Here is a 23,784-nt window from a genome sequence, read left to right on the forward strand (position 1 = left end):
GCCTGTTGCTTGCGAACCAGACGACAGAGCAGGTGCGACTCGGGCCGCGAGGGCTGCTGGCGGTGAGGGAGGCTGGATTTCCAGCCGGGCGGCGAGCACGCAGACCCCCCCGCTTCCCACGCTCAGGTTGGAACCTAGCCATGTGCGCCCAAGCCCTTTCTCCCGTTTAGCCTGTCTCCTGCCGGCTCAGACCCAACCCCACTCTCCGGACCACGGGCGACCCCACAGTTATTAAAACCAGAGGGTGGCGGAAGAGGATTTGCAAGGATGAAGGAGCCAGCGCAGCCTTTCTCTTTGGCCCAGGCTTGGAAAAATCTGAAAGCTATTGAGGAAGGACAGGAAGAGCCGAAGTCAGGGGGTGGAAAGAGGGCGCCCGGGGTGGAGAAAGCCAGCAGCTCCCCGGTCTGTCCCCCCCCTCGCAGGTGGTACAGTCCAAAGCGGGGCGGGGCGACGGGAGGCTCCGCCCGCTCTCACCCGGCCCCTCTCCCGCCTTCCCCGCCGCGCCGCCGCGGGAGCGAGTGAGCGCGCGCCCCGACGACCCCTCCCCCGGCGCCCGCGCTGGGGCCCGAGCTCCGCCCCTCGCCGAGCCGCCCCCTGCGCGGCTGCGGGCAGATCTCGCTCCGCTCTGCGGACGCTGCCACCTTCGTGGTCTCTTCCTCCTTCCGCAGGTGTGCGAGGGCCTCTCGGGGCAGAGGCGCTGCCCTGGGTGGCCGGCAGGGCCCGCGCGGCTGCTGAGCGCTCGGCGCAGGGAAGCCGGATCCCCCGCCCGCGCGGCGCCGTGACAGGTGCAGGGTCTGGCTTAAGGACCCACCTGCGGCGGCGGCTGCGATGCCCACCATGCGGAGGACCGTGTCGGAGATCCGGTCCCGCGCCGAGGGTAAGTGGCCGCCGCAGCGCCGGGCTGGGTGCGGAGCGCGCGCGGAGGCGACTCGGAGCCAGCCGGGAGTGGGGCGGTGTGAGTGTGTGTCTGTGTCTGTCGGGAAAGAGATGCCCGTCCCACCCCTTCCCCCAGGAATGTCTGGCTGTTGTGCCTGGTCCCTGGCGAACCCTTCTCCCTGCACTGTCTTCGGCGCCCTCGCGGACCCCTTCGCGGCTGCAGAGCCCCGAGATTGGTATCCTGGGTGGGATCCCCACGGCTCTTTTCACGCCGCAGCGTGACTGTTCGGTCTCTGCGCTCTCGCCCTGCCCGCCTCCCTCCCCACTAGCGCACAGACCTCTAGGTCTCCGCTCGGCTTCTCCATTCTAGGGCTGCAGATCCCCAACCCGCCGCCCACCTTTGTGCAGCCCCCACATCACGACACCCCGAGAGCTGAAATTGCCTTTCCCAGGATGCAGGATCGGTAGATCCGCAGCCCCTCGCCACTCGGAGCGGGAGGAGCCTTGACTGGGGTTGGGCGCTCAGCGGGCGCTGTGCATTACAGTCTCTGCAGTTCTGCCTCTTGCAGCGGTGTCTCACCCAGCTCCATTCCGCGGTTTTGTTTTCGTGTTTCCGATTACCTGATACCTGCACTTTGGCCAGCTGAGTTGACTTTTTAGCAAGGTGGAAGCTATTTTCTTTGCTCCACCCAGGGCCAGCTGTTGAATGTCAGCAATGAGCAACAGATGCCCGAGGGTAAAGGCAAATACACTTTTGGAGGGCTGAGACTCTTCATCCGCTGAGGAGCCCTCAGCATCCTGCCCAGCATTTGGCCGTCAATTGGTAAATATTTTTTTATTTTGTTCATGGTGAAGCCAAGACTGTACAGATCGTGAGCTTTGTTTTCTTTTGGTTTTCTCTCCCATAAACCCATACTTGAATCCTGCCAAGGGTGGCTCACGTTCTCATAACTTGTTTTTGAGAACTTGGCTGTGGTCACTGGTGTCCCTCCTTCACCCCCACCCCTTCCACCCTTTAATGTTTGGCAACTGCTAAAATGATTTTAGGAGAAAAGCTATAGAAGTTAGGAGAATTGGATTGCAGGGGTTTGAGGGCCGTTTTACTATTTTTCCACCTCTGAGCCTTGATTTTAAAAATGGGGCCTCTGGGCTCTAATGGGCTTCCAAGGTGGCTCTGATAATAAAGAAGCTGCCTGCAATGCAGGAGACCTGGGTTTAGTCCCTAGGTCAGGAAGATCCCATGGAGAAGGGAATGGCTACCCTCTGCAGTATTCTTGCCCAGAGAACTTCATGGACAGAGGAGCCTGGAGGACCGCAGTACATGGGGTCGCAAGGAGTGGGGCTCTCATAGCTCTGATTTTCTGCTCACAGCACTTTGGAAATTCTCAGTGGCACGTGTCTGGGGAGAAGGCCACACAAGAGTCAGAAAACCTGTGTCCTGCTTAGGAATTTCATACATACTTATTGTCATTTGTAATATAATAAAAATATACAGGGCACCTTTTAGATGTACACTGTCTTTAAATGTGCACAGTGGAAAAAAATGTACATTCTTTTTTTATACTTCTGAGTGAAATGAATTTTCCTTTTCTCTTATTTTTTCTTCCATTTTTATTGAGCTATAATTGACATGGCATTATGACATATGACATAATGATTTGACTTCCATACATCATGTAAAATTACCATATTAAGTTTGGTCAACATTCATCAAGTCATATAGATACAAAATTAAAGAAACAGAAAAAAAATTTTTCCTTATAATGAGAATTGTTGAGACTTACTCTTCTAACATTTCATATATGAACATAATTATATTTATCATGTTGTACATTACATCCCTAGTATTTATTTATCTTATAACTGGACGTTTATATTTTTTGATTGCCTTCACCCTCTCCCTCACACCGCACCTCTGGTAACCACCAATCTGATCTTCTTTCTGAGTTTGTTTGAAGTATAATTAACCTATAAGAGTATGTTAGTTTCTGTTACAGAACATAATGATTCGATATTTCTAAACATTTCAAAATGAAATGTTTAGTTACCCTCTGTCCACATACAAAGTTATTGCATAATTATTGACTATATTTGCCTCACTGTACATTTCATATACAAGACTCACGTATTTTGCAACTGAAAGTTTGTCCCTTTTAATCCTCCTCACCTACTTCTCTACCCTCCCCACACCAATTCCCACTGGCAACCACCTGTTCGTTCTGTGTATGTATGACACTGTTTCTCTTTTGTTATGTTTGCTCACTTGTTTTGTAGATTCCAAATATAGGTGGAATCATGCAGCACTTGTCTTTCCCTGACTTATTTCACTTAGCATAATACCCTCTAGATCCACCGATGTTGTCGTAAATGGCAAGATTTCATTCTTTTTTTTAATGACTGAGTAATATTCATATATATACATACACATACATATACATGCACACACCCTGCATCGTCTTTATTCATTCATCTATTGATTGCACTGAGGTCGCTTCCATATCTTGGCTATTATAAAAATTGCTCAAATGAACACAGTGATACATTTATCTTTTCTAATTAGTGTTTTTGTTTTCTTTGGATAAATACCTAGGAGTGAAATTGCTGGATCATATGGTAGCTCTATTTTTAATTTTTTGAAGAACCTCTGTACTATATTCAGTAGTGGCTGCATAAGTTTACATTTCCGCCCAACAATCACCTTCACCAACAGTAGTTATTTGTTGTCTTTTTGATCATAATGAATGAATTTTCTTAATCATCATTTGAGTGAGCCATGAAGGTATGAAAATACAGTGGTAATAGTTGGGATTGCGCTTTCAAATAATAGCAGTTGCTGGATGCCATATCGTGTGAAATGGGAAGAGAGAAGGGACCAGAAAACTATGTGAAACTTCTACCATGTGAAAGGATTTTATCTGAGAGGCAACAGTATTGTTTTTGATTGACATGTATATTTTTCAAGGCATTTTTGCAGAGATTACCCTATAGGACCTTACAGCGCTATAAGGTTGTGAAGGTTGGTGAAGATGGTCCCACCTGATAGTTGATGAAACCGTGTCCCAAATGATGGAGGTGCTTGGCACATTGTCAGAGGCGTAGTGGCCGTCGGTGAATGACCCTTCCCCCATATTGGTTGGTTCAATTTATTATGTGCTCAGCATTTTGCTTGGGACCATGGTGAGGGCATCAATGATGACACGGTGGACTGGCGATGTGGCTCGTTGCCTGCTCCACCCACACTCTTCTCTCCTAGTCTCTTTTGACAGCTCCTGCTGCCTGATGGCATTGTTCTGAACTCCTCAGCAGGCTGGACCAGGGTGGGCTTCTGACAAACAGCGGACAATCCAGAGGTGGCTCAGCACTCGTGACCTTGGGCTTTGGCTCAAAAAGCCGAGGCTTTGTGGTGATCACCCCTCCCGTGGGGAGAGCTGGGCTTGGAGACTTAGAGCGAAGGCTGAGGCAGAAGGGGGCAGAGGAGAATCGGCTGCTGGAGGGGTGAATGGCTGGCTGTCTTAGGTTGTGCAGATGCTGCTGGTATGAGGAAGCAGAAAGTGTGCACGTGAACACAGAAGGATAGGAGAGAATGGCCTGGAAGGAAGGAATGACGCAGAGAGACCCAGGTGCTGAGAGAGGGTGGCCCATCCCTAGCACACCTCCCCCGACTCTAGAGCACCTCCCCTCCACCCCCCTACCCCCTATCTCTTTTTGTCCCAATTCAACAAGTAGCCTTAGAACCGGCTCTTATTTTTACTTTAAGCCATTTGAATGGGTTTCTATTCCCTGCATCCAGATTGGCCAGACGCATGGCTGCTCTGTGTGCAGGTTATTTACAACCAAATCGAGGAGAAAGAACGGCCACGAAATAAGAAATAGTCTAGGAGGGGATGTTATTAAGTGAACAGTGTGCTTGCTGTGGGGGATGTTATTAATTGAACAGTGCTTGCTATGGATAGCAAAGAGCCATGAAAGATCAGACATAAGAACCTGAAGCCTGCGAGGAAACAGTCCTTGAGGAATCATTTGAAATGAGTCCTCACGCGATGCTTCTCAAACGTTAAGGCGCGCACCCATCACCTGGGGATATTGTTAGATGCAGCTTCTAGATGTGAGTAGGGCTGGAGACGCATTTCTGGCGAGCGCACGGGCGATGCTGGGTGATGGTCTGCAGGTCACAGTGTGAGTACCAGGGTTCTAAGACAATGCCGTCTCTTTCAGCAGTCAGGCACTGAGGTTAGAGCGACCAACTGCAAAAGTGCTGAGCACGACTGTGGCTCACTTGAGAGTTCTTAAACTGGCCGGGGACGGAGGGACACTGAGAAGGAATGGCACGTAAATTTGGGTAAATAAATGCTTCTAGATTATAGAGTATTTTAAATACCAGGATGAGTCATTTGGAGTTTGAATCAAATATTTTAAAAGGATCTTAGAGTTCTTCTAATCCAGTTCTCATTCAAGCATGAGGTCAAAGTAAAATACCTCCAAAAGGGCCAGTTAGGTGCCAAATCACTGTAGGGAAGTGACATCCCCAAAGTATGTTGGATGGTTTGTAGGAAATGTAAATAGACTAGTGTGTGTGTGTGTGTGTGTGTGTGTGTGTGTGTGTGTTTTAAGGTCTAAAATTGACAAAGACCAGGATTAGTATTGGAGTGGAGCAGTGAGACTGGAAAGGGAGGAAATAGAGCTATTTCTCAACAAATCATTATCTTGTTTAACAGATAATCTATTGAACTCCCATAAGTACCATTCTTGAAATTTCAAGAAATTTCAAGTACCATATCTGAAATAAATCAGTGAGCAAACAGAATAGAAAAAGCCCTGCCCCGGAGGGGCTAACATTTTAGTGAGGCAAGAGACAGAGCAAACACAGAAAGTTAGCGAGTTATAGACTTTGTTATAACTTTGTGATCAGTGCTATAGGACAAATAAAGAGAAGGCAAGATGCGTAAGGTTGGTGGATGAATTGCAACTTTAAATGGGTTGGTTAAGCTAGCCTCATGGAAAAGTCGATGAGAAGGAGGTGGATTAAGCCTGCTGGGAATCTGGGGGGAGAAGTTCCAGGCAGAGGCCCCAAGGCAGGAGAGAGTAAGGAGTGTTGGAGGAACGGGATGGCGGGCGTGTGGGGGGAGAGGGGGAACATAGTAGGAAATGAGGTGACTAAGGTCATGTCATAGGACAATGTGATATAGTGACTATACCACGAAAAAACGTATTAAAATAAAAGGAGATTATCAAGCAGTAACTTCAGACTTTAATGTTTATAAGATCCCAGGTATCTCATTAAGACTACTGTTTCTTGAGCTACCCCATGAAGATCTGTTCAGTAGATCTGCCATGGGACTGCATTCTTCACGACCTGCTGGGATATTCAGGTGTAGGTGAAGCACCTTTTAAGGATCTCTGCTTTACAGTCTTGAACCTAATTGATTGGGAAAAGATATTAAAAGATAAGGAAATTAAGGAGGCATTTCAGTATAGTAAGAGAAGACATAAATTCAAATTCTGAAGTAATTGAGGGACATCCAAATGGACATGTTTTGAGATACTTTGAAACTGAGAGATTAGATGTGGGGAAAAGCAAATCGGAATCTCTGGTTCAGAGATAATAGTTGAAACCCTGGTAGATAAGTTTGCCAGAAAGCAAGGCTAAATGATGCAGAAGACTAAGAATCATATGCCCTTTTACTTTTACTCCAGCTAAATCAAATAAGCCTCTAAATACAGCATTAAAAATCCTAGAAACAGGGACTGAAATAACAGTGGTCTACACAAAACAGAATTTTTCTGGGTGCTATAAAACTAGCATGAAGACAGTCCAGGTCACCTGTGCCCACCAAATAAAGTCATAAGGGACATGGGCTCCTTACGCCTTTCTGCCTCATCATCTAAGTGTATAACTTCCTTAAAGTCATAGTGTGGCTGCTGGCGTTCCAGCCATTGTATAGGAATTCCAGGTCAGAGGAAAAATGAAGACGCGTGTGAGACCAAAGGGTTTTCTTGGAAGTCCCACACAGAGGCTAGCGGTTATTTTGCATTGGCTCGCTTCTGCAAGGAAAGCTGGAGTTTTCTAGCTGACATGTAGTGTTTTATTATTAAAAGAAAAAAGGAAGAATTGTTATTGGATAGGCAACTGACAGGCATTGTCACTGTCAGATTGTCAAAGGCTTTTGCTTGATTAAAAGAGGTGTTCTAGAGCTCATGATTTACAAAATAATGGCCACTATTCAAAACTAAGGAAATGCACACCAAAAAAAAAAACCACACCATGTACCTATCCAGTAGGATCACAGAGAGTCAGACTTGACTTAGCGACTCAACAACAAGAAAGCAATCCAGTGGTTTGCGTTTTACACTGTTGAATATTATGATGCTAAAATGTAAGGCATTCATTTGACTATGTAAAATGTGTACTAAGTGATAAATTTAGAAGTTGTCCTCAGGATTGTTTTCCTAAACTGGCCTGTGTAAATGGCACCTTTAAAATGTTTGTAATTATAAAATATACTGCATTTTATTTGCTTAAAATGTAACAAAAGGAGCATGGAGGTAATTTGTATAAAAATTGCTAAGAAGAAAATTTTAGGAGGCTGTTTCATTTGTCCAGGTAAAAGAAGACTAAGATCCTTTCTTCCTTTAACAAACATGTATTATGCACCTGCTGTGTGCCAGCCAATTGGATGGTGGGTTAGAAGGGTATAGCAAATGAAGGATTCCCCAAAGTAATCATGAAAATGAGTTATAGATTTATAACTGACATGACATTCTTTCACAGAGCAGGTATGTGAGTATAGTGGTGCTTCATGTGGTCAATATTTGGGAATTCCCAAAACATGTTATTTTGCCTAGTGTAATCCTGGCAAAGTATTAAGTGTGGCAAAATTATATTATTTTAGCCTTTTTCATCTATAGTGCATTATTCTTTTATTTCACTTATATAATTTCAAAAACAATGAGAACTGAATCGTTCATACCTACCTTACAGGCTTAAGGAAAGTTTGCATAGATAAAGACTGTGCTTTTGAAGTTAGTGAAATATTTGCTGCTATATTGAATTTCTAAGCACATGATTTCATTACAGTGTAAATGTTGTAAAGGCAACAGATTCATTCTTTACTACTCCCTGGAACCCACATCTTTCAATGTTCTTATCCTCTGGGCAGTATGCTCCCTAAAGGCAGGGATCTTTTGTCTGTTTTGTTTACTGATATACTGAGGATATTGCCTAGGGCATAGTAGGATTGACTTAAATGAATCTTGTGACCTAAATAAAGATGAGATGACCTACAGATGCCTGATAATCAGCCCTACTTGGTACCCTCCTGCTTGGAACCTGACCATTGAAAAGGGAGCGATTTTTTGTGTTATCTGTTCACTGCTGTATCCTTGGACTTAACAGCTTTTGTCAGATGAACAGTTAACTCTCAACTTTATTTTTAATGACAGAGCTTAGTTTTGGTCTCTTGATTGTAGAAGTAACAGCTGCTCGTTGGAAAAAAACTCATACTGCAGAGATGTCAAGAAGACAGTAAAAATCACCCCAAACTAAGCCATCTAAATATAACCACTTAATATATACATTATCATTTAATAGATATCCATTCCAATAATTTTCCAGAAGAGAAATATATTTATTTCTTAAGAAAACTCAGATCAGAGCCTACATTATTCTTAATCTTTTTTTTCCCACTTAGTATTTCATAGACATCCTTGTCTATAAATATAATTTATGTAAACTCCATAAAGGCTTCCCCAGTGGCTCAGATAGTGAAGAATCTGTGTGTGGTGCAGGAGACCCGGGTTCAATTCCTGAGTCGGGACGATCTCATGGAGAAGGGTATGGCTGCCCACTCCAGTATTCTTGGCTGAAGAATTCCTTGGACAGAGGAGCCTGGCGGGCTACAGTCCCTGGGGTCACAAAGAGTCAGACACGACTGAGCAACTAACGCTTTCTTCCAGAAAGGATGGGATTTTAAATTTTAATTTTTCTAGTTTTATTGAGATAGGATTATACATAATTTGTGTGCAACATATTTGTATATACTATATTGCAAAATGATTACCACAAAAATTTTAGTTAATATTAATCACCTTGCATAGTTACAGATGTCTTCTGTAATGATAAGAACTTTTAAAATCTACTCTCTTAGTAACTTCAAATATATAGAACAGTTGTTAGCTATAGTTACCATGCTGTGATGACATCTTCAGAATTTAGCTTCTAATTTGAATTCTGTACTTAAGAAAGTTATTTTATGTATTTTTAGTTGGAGAAGAATTGTTTTCCAACATCGTGTTGGTTTCTGCCATACCACAGCGTGGACGTGAGTGTGTAAACTGCTCCGTCGTCTGACTCTGCGACCCCATAGACTGTAATGCAGCCCCCCAGGCGCCTCTGTCCATGGGATGCTCCAGGCAAGAATGCTGGAGTGGGTTGCCATTCCCTTCTCCAGGGGATCTTCCCGACCAAGGGATCGGACCCAGGTGTCCCACATTGCTGGCAGATTTTTTACTCTCTCAGCCACCAGGAAAGCCCCTCAAACAGCAACATGAATCATGACTCATGAATGAAAGAATACTTCATTCTGTGTAACAGGTTCTATGTTCATCCACCTCAGTTCAACTGACTCAAATGTGTTCCTTTTTATGGTTGAGTAATGTTCCATTATATATGTGCCACAAGTTCTTCATCCATTCATCTGTGGATGGACACCTAGGTTGCTGAAAGTTTGTAGTTTCGACCACCTTCACCCGTGGAAAGAAATTTTTTTATCTACTGTCGCTATTTAAATCCTCCGTGCCTAGAGCGCTGCCTGGCACTTAGTAGGGCCTCAGTAATTATTTGTTGAATGCGTAGATCGTGTATTTTATGGCAGCTTAGCATTATAGATGTTATTGTATAATAATTAACTAAGGAATCCTCTGTGGGTAGGCATGTAGGTCATTTCCAGTGTGTATTTTCAAAAAAAACAAAACACTTTTGAATAGGCATCTTTATATATCTTTGTACACTTTTCTGATTATCTCTTTGAAAATTCTTTGAGGAAAGGGATTTCTGGGGCAAAAGTATGTATCTTTTTAATTTTTTTATAATGGCAAAAAAATGCTAAAAGATTATTCACGTTAATGCCCTCGCTGAAAATAAACCAGAGGTCCTACCCCGCTACTCCTTCCCCACCACTGGATAGTCTTCTTTATCCTTTTGAATATACAGTGCAGAAAAAAAACTCTAAGTTTACATTGCTGTACTTATAAGATATGCATCCTGATTGGTTTTAGTAGTTATTTTTATTTTTGTCTGAATTGTTTATGCATTGTAAGTTCCTTTGTGAAGATTGTCTTGTATTGAATTTTAAGAGCTTATCACATGCCCCTGACAGTAGCTGTTTTCCCTGTTAATAGTTCATCTTTTCCCTTTTTTGATGTTTTCTCCTGTACCTGCTTGGTTTTTGTAAAGTATAATCTTTCAGTTTCTTCCTTAAAATTTCTGGCTTAATGTCATGTTTCTTATGTCAAGATAATGATAATTTTTCACTTGTGTTCTTCTTCTAGTATTAGCACTTTTAGATTTCACCTTTAAACAGTTATACATGTAATTCCTATGGGATTTATCTTGTTGTGAGATGTGAGCTAGGGGTCTAGTTTTATTTTTTTCTCAATTTATTCTCTATCTGGCATGATAACCATATGCTTTATCATCTGTTCTCCCCTCACTGATCTGAGGTGTTGCTTTTACATGCTAAATTTACATACATGGTTGAGTCATGGTTGGAGTCAGCCTCTCCCCTCTTCCCCTCTCCCTCTCTTCTATATTTTGGTCTGTTTTGGCCCCTTGTAACAAATTCCTTTGTTACAATTAATCACTGTTATTTCCTCTAATTTTTTTTTCTGGCCACTTTCATGCTTATTTTTCCACTTGAACTAATGAGTGTATCATTGAATAAAGTTAATGTGTTGGAATATTTATTGATATTGCGTTAATTTTATAAATTTGTATTGAGAGAACTGATATCTTATACTGAGTCGTTTAAGCTTAGTTTTACGCTCCATTTATTAGTTTTTCTTTTATGTGCTGGAGAGAGTTTTCTTAAATAAATTCTATCCATTTTAATGATTTGTTCTTTAGATAGCTTATGTTTTATAAAGATATTGTGCATGGAATCCTTTCTAAAATTATGTTTTTGCTCATGACTGACAGAATATGTAAGGTGGAAACTGTTGAGTTTGAAACTAACCATCAGTCTGAATTCTTTCACTTTAAATAGTTTTTCAGTTAATTTTTATCTCCATAGGTTTTAAAATTATACATCATAAGGTATTTTTAAACAAGGTTTTCAATTATAATTAGATTTGATCAGGTATATTCTGATTACATTATTTTTTTTAGTAAGATTTGTTCCTTTTTATGTGCTGAAGTTTTATGTACTTGGGTTCCAACTTACTTTTTCTAAGGTTTCACATAGCCCTTACACAATAGCCAAGGTAACTGCTCTTTTTTATCCTTTTTGTTAGGGTTAGAGGTCAGAATTTAGACCAGCTAAGATTTAACTAATGGTTTTGTAAGATCTACTCCCATCAAATTGACATTCATGTCTTAGATCAGCACTGAGAGAAATAAAGTGATCCACGAGCACTAGACACATATGTACTTGTAAATCCTCTAGCAGCTACACTGTAAAAAATTAAATAACTGAAATTAATTTTAATAATATTTTTTCTTTAATAGATCCAAAATATCATCTCATTATGATATTAAAAATCAATAATGAAATAGTTTGCATTCTTCTTTGTACTAGTTTGTAACTGCTATGCATTTTATATTTACAGCACATCTCAATTTAAACCAGTCCCCTTTCACATCTGTTTCCACATGTGGCCCGTGGTTCCTGTGCTGGTCAGCACAGCTCCAAATTATATCTCTAGCTTGGACTTAAGGATTTACTAGAGTTTTTCAGAGTATAAAATTTTATAACAGAAATGATGGCTCAAAGTAAGCTTATTAAAAGTACATGTAAAAAAAAATAAAAGTACATGTGTAGATATACTTCTATCTTAAGTAGAGATTAAGCCTTACTTGCTTCCAACAGAAGGCCTTCTCAAATGTCCTCATAAAACCTCGCAAAATGTATTAGTGCTTAAATAATACTGCTTGTGACATAGCCCTCATGGCAATTTAGAGGTTTCATGTAAATTCATCATGGCATCTTTTGAAGCCTGTTGTTTTGGACCCATTAAATGTAATTCTTTTTTAAAAAGATTTGATAAGACCACTCTACAGGACCTTCCTATTAGTTTTCTTTTAAATGTTAGCAGGAAATGTGTGTACATAGGATAGTAACTTTGGGTAGTTTGCCTTTATATACATTGTTGCCATCAATTTTGTTCATCTAAGGGGCTAAAGAATTTGGCTTACTGGGTTATTTATACATTGAATAAACTGGGCAAAGGCTGTTTTGAATTGAGCCTCTTCATTGTCTTGCTTAAGCCCATCTTTGAAGATGACTTGATGTCTTGATCCATTCAGGGCTGTACTTCAGGAGCCTGGGTTAGGCATGTGGCAGCTTAGGTGCAGACTGTTGCTAAGAAGGTCAAAGGCAGTGGAGGCTCTGAACCAGGAAACCACTTTAGTGGGCCAGACCTATTTAGAATACAAGATTAATCTTCATGAATGAAGCAAGCAAACTGGTTTGCAGGGGTGAGTCAGAGAGGTGGTTTGCTCTGGCACCAGTTTAGAATAATTGAGCTTCTCTAATTAGCGTCGCTCTCTGTGGCTAACTCTGGTCTTAAAGCCAACTTGATGTGGAGGAAATCTCCTTCTAGCATCTGCAGCCCATCTTTCCCCCTTGTCCCTCCCTTTCCCCCGTGTAGATTTAGCCCTACCGCAGTCCAGAAAACCTTCGCAGCAGGAGACGTTAGAGGAGCTCTAATTTAGCGCTTTGAGGATGTGGCTTGAACCACCCTGCCACCCTTTCCTTGACCCTGACTGCTTGTCGCAGCAACTAGAGCCCCAGTTCTGGGGGCCCTGCCTGTCTGAGCGAGGCCTCCTCTCGGCCTCTGCCCTGGGGAGGAGTTCGGGTGCCGGGCCAGCTGCCGGGGGCTCTGAGCATCTTTTGCTTTCACTCCCCCCTCGGCACTCTTGGCCAGCTCTTCTGGGCAAACGTGTGGCCCGTGTTGGAGCGCTCTGGTTCTGAGCGCGCCTGCTGTCCATGACCGTCTTTCTGGGCACCATCCTGTCCTCCTAATGACTAGCTGACCCTCCCCAGCCCCCTGCTCGTCTGTCTCACTCTACTTCCATTTCTAAACTCAGCCCGTGTCCTCTCCCTGACCAAAGAAATGAAACCAATCTCTCCCTATAGGTTTTACCCAAGCTTGATGTGCCGCTGTATATCTTTTAAGTTGGATTCAGTCTGCTTGATGCCAGAATGGACGTGATGAGTATTCTCAGGCAGACTCACTCAACTTTCATAACGTTTTCCCCGCAGTTGTGAGTAAGGGTTAGAGAGACGATTTGAGGAAGAGTGACTCTGCCATCTTTAATGTAGAGTGTGCCCAGGGTGGTCAGGGCAGTGCGAGGCTTGTGTAACAGGCTTACAGTCAAGCGTACGTTGGTGGTGCTCAATCCCGGCTGCACAGTGAATCAGATGGGGATCGTCTAAGCAGTACTGATGCCTGGACTCACCCGACCAATGGAATCAGTCTGGGCCGTCGGGCGTATGGACTAAGCATTGATATTGTATCTTCCAGATAATTCTGATGTCCAACAGTGTTGAAAAATACTGATGCAGTTCTTTGAATTTCCTTGCTTGTGGAGAGAAGAATAGATTATATAAAGTCATATAGATTGCCAGCCGAGAAACCAAGAGCATATGGATATTTTTTTGGGTAAATTTGTCTACTGCCCAGTTACTTAATGGATCTAATTGCACTTCTCTAAATTTCCCCTGTCGGAAATGATGAAGCGTGTATGATGATACTCAGTTATTTGGTTTAGAAGAATTTCTTTAAAATTCTGAATTAAACAGTCAATTCAGTACAACCAAATGAAGAGTAAACACATCCCGTTTATTTTTAGCTGGTTCTATATCTACTTTGGGAGCTTGATGAATATGAGCCTCTCTGCAATGTCATTTCTGGTTTTTGCTAACCTACTTAACTTTTAGTATGTTGTACTTCATGTCTTTATTCCCCCTATATTTGTAGCCTATATGTGTGTAGTTATTTGCACCTGGAAGAAATACCTTAACAACTCAGTAAAAGTTTCCAAAATTTCTGTGGCTACTTTCTGTACAAGAGGTTTATTTTCTTTAGTCTACAGTTATTAATTTATCTCACCCCGATGTTAATAGATCTTTCGCAGGTTAATGTACAGAAAACAGAAACTTACCACAAACCTCAATTTACCTGCCTTCCCTGGTTGCTAAGATGAAGCTCATTTTGAAACTCTTAATGTAGCCAGTATGATTTCTCTGTGGCCTCCTGATGGGTGCTGGGGTCTGGCTTCAGGGTGTGATGATGATGATTTCAAACTTCTAGGAGTAGAAAACAAACTCCCTAGTCCCTTGTTTTGTTATTTAGTCACTAATTTGTGTCTGACTTCTGCGACCCCATGGACTGTAGCCTGCCAGGCTCCTCTGTCCATGAGATTTCCCAGGCAAGAATACTGGAGTGGGTTGACATTTCCTTCTGCAGGGGATCTTCCCAACCAGGGATTGAACCTGCATCTCCTGCATTGGGAGGTGGATTCTTTACCCCTGACCCACCAATTAAGCCCCTATTGTGCCTTAGGTCAAGTGTATTGTGTCCAACCTTTGTGGGGTTTTTTTGTGTTTTTTTTTTTTAATTCTCTTCTATCCTTATCATTTCTGCATTTAGACTTTTCTTTTTTAGGTGATAATGTTACTTGTACTCCACAGATGGAAATCTTTTTTTAAAAAGAAGCCAGAATTCGATTGGAGGAGGGGGATGGAGTTCTGAATCACTGGTTCAGTTTAACCCCAGATGGCAACTCATTTGTGTATTTTGGTTTAAAGTTCAGTGAAAGAATCATTACATGGGTTGGCCTTTTGTGAATGTAATTAGCAAAGAAGGAAGAAGGCCTTCTTAATTTCCCCAAGTACTCTGCTGAATTCCTCTTGATCTTATTAAGTGACTTTCGGGTGAGTGAACTACTCTCCTATGTTTTAATTTTAACTAAGTCTGAATACCAAGGTCTTCAGTTTGAATTGATAGTTTGATAGTTTTCTTTATAAGATGTCAGGCATTTTTCCATATGTTCAGCTGGAATTGTCTCTGAAATAATTCTGTTGACTCACACTAATAGACTCACCATCTTTACTGTTTATACTTCATGTGTCTTTAGCTGGTTTGGTACCCTGCTATTTGACATAGTAGCCACTTAAAGAGCAGAGTGCATCTGTTGTGTGGCACAGAGAAATCTGGAGAATAACTCACTTGGTGCTGTCCCACTTCCCTAAGTATCTTAAGGCACTGCTCTGTAAATAATTGACTGGACAGAAAAGGAAATAAGGCACTCAGGGCTCCCAAAGGGCCTGGAGTGACATCTGACTTTGGCATCTTCTGAGCTCTGTGGCCTTGGACAAGTCAGATAGCCCCTCTAAAGACTCCCGTTTCGCTTTCCCCAAATACAATAAAACTTACCCATGAATCATCTGTCTCCTGGCTAGAGAGTAGACCAAGGCCGACTGCACATTGGAGTCTTCTGAAGAGCTTCAAAATAGCTGATCTTTGGATTTTGCCCCAGGAGATTCTGATTTCATCTTGGGGGTAGAGGTTGATCAAAGAAAGGTGATTGTGGCTTGGACTACTAGCTATCTGTGGTCAGATGTGGTCAGATTTATAGTATAGTTTGAAGGGAGATCTAACAGATTTATTGGTGGGTAGGACGCAGAGTGTTAAGGATGTTGCAGGTTTGGGGCCCTAAACCCAAAATGATGGCACCATTTATTAAGATAGAAAACTCTGGGATAAAGGACTAAAAACCTCCTTGCATCTTAGAAAAGACTGTGAAGATCCACATGTGCCAAAATAGGTATGTTTCGACATATTTTCTTTTCTTTTTGGAAAGAGGATTGCTTTTATCCTAAATTCAATCTCCTTCCTCTACCTTCCCTTTAGTTTTCTTTAGAAATTCAGTAAACATAACTGTTAGTATCTTGTGCTGTGTGCTATGCTTAGTCGCTCAGTTGTGTTTGACTCTTTGTGACCCCATGGACAGTTAGCCCTCCCAGGCTCCTCTGTCCATGGAATTTTCCAGGCAAGAATACTGGAATGGGTTGCCATGCCCTCCTCCAGGGCATCTTCGCAACCTAGGGATTTAACCCGATTCTCCCACTTTGCAGGCACCTTCTTTACCAGCTGAGCCACCAGGGAAGCCCATGAATACTGGAGTGGGTGGCCTACCCCTTCTCCAGGGGATCTTCCCAACCCAGCTGAGCTATCGGGGCCTATTCCTTGTTTCTATGCATTTTAGCCATCTGGGAGCAGTATGGGTTCATCTCTTTGGAACTGATCACTCTATTGGTGTTTTTGGACACCTAGGAACTCCATGGATTCATCTCTTTGGAACTGATCATTCTGTTGCAGAGACTTTTCACTCCATAATCAGAGTTGATGAGAATAGTCTTTATGTCATCATTGTGTTCTTTTGGCTCTCGAGGTGTTCCACACTGCAGAAACATCTTTCAGAGTGCAAAATTAAAACACTTGCTATAAAGTAGATGCTAAGCAAATGTTCCTTGAATCCGCATCTGCTGAGTGATAGGGATAAGATCAAGCTGTTCAGATTTTGGAAGCTGAGCTTTTAACATGCTGGCGTGGTTTTGAAATCTCATGGAGTTTTCTTCTCATCATGTCCAGGCCCATTGCATGTTGCTCAGCAGTGGCCACAGATACTCCAGCAGATCTAAGGGGCTGATTTCTTTTTTTTTTTAAAGACACAGGGGAAATTTGCTTTTTATGTTTATTAATTATTTTGACTGCTGGCTCTTTGGTGTAGCACACACTCTCTCTCTTGTTGGGGAGTGCCGGCTCTAGCGTACAAGGGCTCGGTAGTTGCCGCGTACGGGCTCAGTTGCCCCACATACATGGGATCTTAGTCCCCCGACTCGGGATCGAACCTGTAGCCCCTGCATTGGAAGGTGGATTCCCAACCCTGACCCCCCAGGGAAGTCGTAAGGGGCTGACTTCGTATCTGTAATCCGTGGTGGTAGCATGTGGAGGCATAGGGATTGCATTATGAGGCTCTCTCTGCCCTGGGTGATTTTTACTTACGGCGTCAGAGGTTCTGGAAGCCTCCCGAAGCCCTCCGCCCGCTCATGGTTCCCGTTCTGCCTGTGAAGTGGGCAGGGCTGCCGGCAGCCGCACGCATATGCAGGTGCCCTGCAGCGCCAGCCGGCTCCGAGCTCGGGCTTTGAGGTCTGTGCAGCCCGCCTGCTGTCGCTCACGCTTCGCGGCGTGATCTGCCTGGTGGGGCTCCCCCCGCCTGACTGAGCCACATCCTGGCAAAGCGAGGGCAGCGGTGCCTTCCGTGCTTTCCTGCCACCGACTCTGGTTTCTCTGAGCCTGTCTCGCCTCACCAGCCTTGGTGGGTTCTCTACGCCCACCCCCGCAGCGCTCACAGCAGCGGAGCCATCCCCGGCCACGTGTGGCTGCAGTCCACTGTCAGACCGACCCCCTGCGCCCAGGGTCGTGGCGGGGCTCCCCGGGGCCCCTCTAGCGATGCCCTGTTCTTCTAGCTGGGTTCACGGACTTGTTGGATATTTCACATGCCAGACTGTGACACAGCTTGTCGTCAATAGGCAGAGGAAAGGTTCACCTCTTTCCCAGTGCTGGGTGGTATCCAGTTCTATAGAGTAAAACGCTGTTCTTGCTCATGGTGATTCATGGTGCTGGGTGTGCTGTGCTGACTGCACCCAAGCCACAAATTAGCAGGCAGGCTTTAGCTTCTCCACTGGGTGTTTTTGACACTTGAGACAATGTTTAAAAAATAAAGGTGAATTATATTTTTCTCTCTTGCAAAAGCACAATGGAGATACACAGGTGCCCATCAAATTCCACTGACTTATTCTGAGAACAGTGCAGCAGCCAAATGGTATTTCTGTTTCTTTTGATAAAAAGAAACAGTTCTCTTTTGAGAACTGGTCTTGGAATCAGAGGACTATTGGCCTGTCCACCTGTTTTTATATTGTAAAATGCATCAGGAGCTCTAAAAATAAAAGTTGTAATAATTCAGATAACTTCATGATTGCTTCTTATTCCTTTTTCCAATATGCTTCAAAGACTGACTTATTCAGAACTTTAATTCAGTTCTGTCTTCCTATGATTGTGTTGTGGTGAAATTAACGGGGTTACCTATTATGCAAGCATTTTTATCAACTAATTCAACAATTTTTTTTCCATACAGAAAGTGGTTAAAACTTGCTTGTGCACTGGCACTGTCTTAGTGGTTCTCTGATGACTTCATAACTGTCTTTGTTTTAAAAGAAAAAGAAAAACTTTAAAAAGATGACATCATGGAATTCCAGGGTTGGAGTGAACTGTCTGCACTGTCCCTGGTCCAGCCTGCGGGCGTTTGGTCATCCAGCTCCTGCTTGAAAACCTCTGAGTGACAGGAATCACACCCCCTTGTGAAACACCCCTTTCCACTCTCAGACGGTTCTAATTCTTAGCAAGTTCTTTCTTGCTAAGAAAGCAATAAAAGCGATTAAACCATTTGTCTCCTGCATGTCTTGCTGGGCCAAATATGCTCCATATTATATTTACACAGCTGATTTTTTTAGGCATTAGTGTAGGATCTTCAATTTATTCAGTCTCCCAAAATCTTCCTGAATTGATTCTTTCATGTCATTTGCATATTTACTAATCGTACGGTGTATGTTATCTTGTCTTATTGGAACCCAGGCAGTCTGGCTCCAGATCCCTCAGGAAGTTATGCATCTACTTTCACTATCCAGGGGTCCCCTTGGATCATAGAAGAGCCCCATGGGGCTCAGGCTCTGGGGTCCCTTATTCTGTCCAGAGTTGCCTGTGTTTGTTCTCTGTACATCTACTCCATTGGCTTCATATCTTTGCCGTCCATGTGGCTTCATGGTGGGGGGAAGGGGGGTGGCGAGGGGCATCACCCCCCGCAGCCCGACTCCCTGACTCTCCACGCCCAGCCTGGTCCTTGCCCAGTGCCGAGTCTGTCTGCAAGTGTCTCCGGACCACAAGTCCACTTTCGCAGAAAGAAGTCCACCTGGCCCTGCCGGTCAGGGGACCCTGTTGACCCTGATACCCAAGGTCAGAGAACTAAGCCAGGAGAAGGGAGTAGGGGCAGGAGCCAAGGGTGACCCAGGGAAGGCTCCATCAGGAGGGCTCGAAAGAAGTGGGCAGCCAAAGGAAAGCTCCAGTGGAAGCCCCTTTATGGATGTTTGTCAACCAGCAGTGAATCTACATCGTTACCTAATCATGGGATCCAGGGTCTCAGGTTTTTAAAGACAGGGTGTGTCTACTCTTGTTGAAGTACAGAATGCTAAGGACTTGGCCAATAACATTATTATTCAGGTTTAGGTAGTGTAAAGGACCTTTTTTCCCTGGAGGAGGGTCCCGCAACCCACTCCAGTATTCTTGCCTGGAGAATCCTAGGGACAGAGGAGCCTGGCGGGCTACAGTGCACAAGGGTCTCAAAGAGTTGCACACGACTTGAGTGCCTTAGCACACATGCACAGAGGACCTTTTTCATAGGAAAAAAATTCCCTTCAATCTCTGACTATACATTTTGGGTATGAGAAACACTACTTTAAAAACAATGGCCCCCTGCTCAATGTTAGCTGAATTCTCAGTGCAAAAGGAAGGTATTCCTTTTAACTTTCGAATTAACTATTTTTAGCTGCTGCTGCTGCTAAGTCGCTTCAGTTGTGTCTGACTCTGTGCGACCCCGTAGACGGCAGCCCACCAGGCTCCCCCGTCCCTGGGATTCTCCAGGCAAGAACACTGGAGTGGGTTGCCATTTCCTTCTCCGATGCATGAAAGTGAAAAGTGAAAGTGAAGTCGTGTCGGACTCTTCGCGACCCCATGGACTGCAGCCCACCAGGCTCCTCCGTCCGTGGGATTTTCCAGGCAAGAGCACTGGAGTGGGTTGCCATTGCCTTCTCCGAACTGTTTTTGGAAATTACCATAAATCCTTTAGAAGCTGTAGATCCCATTTATTAAAATCTGTGAACTTGGAAAGCATGACTGTGGACTACACTTTTCATGAACAGTAGTTTATAATGTACAGGATCCATCTACTTTCCTTTTTAAAACACTTCGCTGTTTCCCATGGTTCTTCTGTGATTAGTAACACTTTAGCTATTCTGCAAGTTCTCACAGTTTTATAGATTTAAAAGTATTGTATATATGTATACACACACGCTACAAAATATGAACCTATCAGGATTTAGAGCAGCTAGGCACTGCCTCGTCTTTTTTCTTTTTAAACTAATCCCCTACCATCTCTTTTGCATTAGCTCCTCCAACTGCCATTCATTCTAACCTTCCTAGTTTTAGGGTAATTATCCTTGATCCCAAATGACGTGAAGGAGGAGAAGTGGGAATTGAGGAGTTCTGCTTCTATGATCTGTTGACATCACACCATCCATTTCAGACAGTGGACCTATCCCATGAATTTACTGTATTGCAAAGGAAGCGAGGAAACGCTTTTGTAGTCGCTCAACACTTTTAAAAACACTTTTCCTCCCTTCTTAGGTGTCTGTGTGTTTGTTGTTACTTGCTATTGAACATGTGAGCCTGTTTCCAACCTTTCCCATGATCTTTTAATCTGCTTTTCCTTGTCCCAGGCCACGTTGTGCGGCAACAGTGGTCTCTGACCACACCTCCCTTCTCCCCAAGACAGGACCTTTCAGTTAGCCAGCGTGTCACTTCAGCTTCCCGGACTTCTGCCCCTTCTGGGATTGATACTGATTAGAAATACATCTTCTTAATCTAGAACACATGTCTGGCTTAGCCTGGTATCCCCCTCCGACTACCAAAAGTTCCTTGGTACAGTTAGGTTTTCTAAACCTTATCACTTCTGCATTGATTAGAATCCAGTCCATAGTACCAATTCCTCACCTTATTTCCTGTACCTTCTCAAGTGATGACGAGTCAATGATGCTTTTAGCTAATTGAGGCTTCTAGGAGATGCCGGATGTGTGTCTGGTGGTTGAAACCCTTCATTGCTAGTCCAGTCCGTTCCTGTGCCAATGTTTAATCTATATTGGGAACATACCACTTATTCTTCTGTCTGACAGAAGGATCTGTGGAATATCCCTCAGGGGATATCATTACATTTCTTCTGTCTTTCATTGTTCTCCTTTTCCTATTAAGTATGATTTGGCATTAGTGTTTTCTTTAGTATTTGCAGTAACTCAGCATGCCCAAGATGATTGTTTTTCTAGGTTAGTATCCTAAGCTGGGAACCACAGAAATTGAATGATTACTATGTGTGAGGCCCAACACTAGGCGTGCATAGGTAGGTTGCCGTGTAATACTGCTCAAGATTAGCCTTTCCTCTGAATGTCAGGAATACTTCTTTCAGTGTCTATCACTCAGAATTTGTTGTGCTATTTTGGAGCTTGTTACACTTCAGCATGAGTACCGGGAGTGTTGAACCATTTTTTTTTTTTTTTCTGTTTTAAGCAAGAAATAATGTCGATTTTCACACTTGTTTATTTTTAGATCAGTTCCCAAAAATACACTTAAAGAAAAATATCACTTAACCATGTATGGTAATGATCGGTCCTGATAGGAAGATATATTTATGGGTATCAAGATGGAGATAAGACTATAAAATTCTGGGAATTTTTAGATGCCTGATAATAAAATAGAAAACTTAGTAAACATTTATTGCATGCAAAGGACTTTCTTGAAGTGTTACTTATGTGACTTCTCTATATTAGATTAGCTCACCTGATAGACATGTGCCCTCACGCCTGTGCTGTTCGCAGTGTTTAAGTCGGGCACATCGGTAATACCTAGTATTATTCTCAGTTGACCTCAGGATGTAGGTGAACAGATTAGTGTTGGAGTGGTCAAAAGACCACTGTATAGTCAAAGCTTTTTCAGATGATGCTTCAAGGAGGATTGGTTAGGGAGACTGCGTTGACATCCAGTAGTACCCACGAAGTAGGAGAAAGTCATGGTTGGAACCACTGTGTTGAGGTGGAATAGGGCCAGTAAGGAGAAATGGGGTCAGAGGCAGAGGTTAGGTCAAGCCTAAGCATTGAATGAATAAATGCATCCATCAATGGTAAAGCTCTAGAAGTGACCTGGACTTGATCCGTTTCCAAATGTTTTCCTGGCTTCTCAATTCACTGGCCCTCTGACCATCAGGAGTTCTCCATATGTGAAGCAAAGTTTCTTCATCATTTTGAGAAGAATTGTTGGCGGTGGGGAGTGGACTCTTTTGTAACATGAAAAACAATTTTTCGAAGCCGATAACCGTGTTTTACATCATCTGGATAAGTGGATATTGTTATGGCATTTCGTTATAACTTAAATGGGCTTGAGGATAATGAGCTAACATCACAATTGCGTGAACAAGAGAGTAAAGGAGAAGAAGCTGGGTGTGTGGGAAGCATTTTGACTGTTGTGCAAGTTCCTTAGGGTGGAAAGACCTATAGAATGTACTGGACTCAGGACTTGGATGGGGCAGCTCTTAACATCAGGGGAGATCTGATCCATCAAGCAGGGTGTGTCGGGAAGGGTTCCAGGCAGCTTCATGATATTTGTGGGGCAGGGTAATTGCTTGTGTGTGCTTCCAGGTCATTGTTTTATGCAGAGCAGAAAAGCCAGCTTGACTGGGGAACAGAGAGTAGGACTCAGCTCCTTGGAGAAGAGAAGCCAGGTTTGGGTCCAGTGTCAATGCCCAGCTCCGTAATTAAATGGACATTGGGACAGGACTTGGCTTCTAGCAGAGGACTGAAATGTCTCTGCTTAAATTCATACTATGGAAGCTGAGCATAATATTCAAGTAGGTAGAATTGTTCCCAGAATCAAGTGAAAAGCTTTTCCAGGAAGATCAAGGAGCGTGCAAATCAGCTGGACTAATGGGCAGACCTCAGAATCCCTCTTATCTGTGCTCATTAGCCTTTTCATATGTCACGACAGCAAACTGCCTGTGATTAGCTTAGCACGGGGCATGTGCCCACCTTTAAGTCAAAAAGGGGAATTGTATTTTGAGGGACCAGCCCCACTGCCTACAGTAGGGGGAGGGGAGTTCTCCAAGGAAAACCAACAACTCTTTTCAGGAGAAGCAGACTGAACTGGAATGATCAACAGATGTTCACTGCATAGAGCCTGAATCAATATTCGGAACAAGAAGGTGTATTGATGCAATTGAAAATTTCATTTCCCCTCTGGCTATTGTAGTCATGGTATAGAAATTTGAGACGCATTGCTGAGGAGCTTCTATTTAGTTTCCATGCTTTCAAAGGTGTTTATTTCTTCAATACCATATTTGAAATGGTAGTATGTGAGTTTTAACCTTTAAAGCACCCAGTTCGTTGCTGCCAGGGTAGTGGTTCCTTCCTTTTGTTCCCTCTCGGTCTGGAGACAGCTGCAGTCAGGCTCACAATCGAATGTTTGAAACGACTGTTCCACTCCAACAATGCAGAATATGCGACTTCAAGTCTCTTTTGTAGCTCTAGTAACTGCTTCTGTATTTCTAATTACATAAACAATATATATGGTAACCACTAAAAACACAATAACTAAAATACAAATGTCTAAATTGCTCAACCAAAGATTGTTTTACTCCAGACGCTTGAACCAAAAACAAAAAATTATTAAATGAGGACTTTTAATTTATTTTTATTTTCCCCAGCGAACAGAATAAAAAACCTATTAAACCTTGGAAAGGACCACAGGTAACACTCA

The 23,784-nt window shown here is 43.3% G+C and overlaps 1 protein-coding gene across 3 annotated transcripts in view; it reads left to right on the top strand.

Moving 5' to 3' along the window:
- The first annotated feature begins 497 nt into the window (after positions 1–497).
- Positions 498–23,784, top strand: part of ATP8A1 (ATPase phospholipid transporting 8A1) — a 225,987-nt gene continuing 202,700 nt past the window's right edge. For all 3 annotated transcript variants that reach the window (XM_043438424.1, XM_043438425.1, XM_043438423.1), the window contains exon 1: positions 498–877. In XM_043438424.1, the coding sequence (XP_043294359.1) occupies positions 829–877 (49 nt within the window). In that variant the 5' untranslated portion in view covers positions 498–828. The remainder of the gene's footprint in view (positions 878–23,784) is intronic.

The sequence above is a fragment of the Cervus canadensis genome, chromosome 19, assembly GCF_019320065.1.
Source record: "Cervus canadensis isolate Bull #8, Minnesota chromosome 19, ASM1932006v1, whole genome shotgun sequence".
Taxonomy (NCBI): Eukaryota; Metazoa; Chordata; class Mammalia; order Artiodactyla; family Cervidae; genus Cervus; species Cervus canadensis.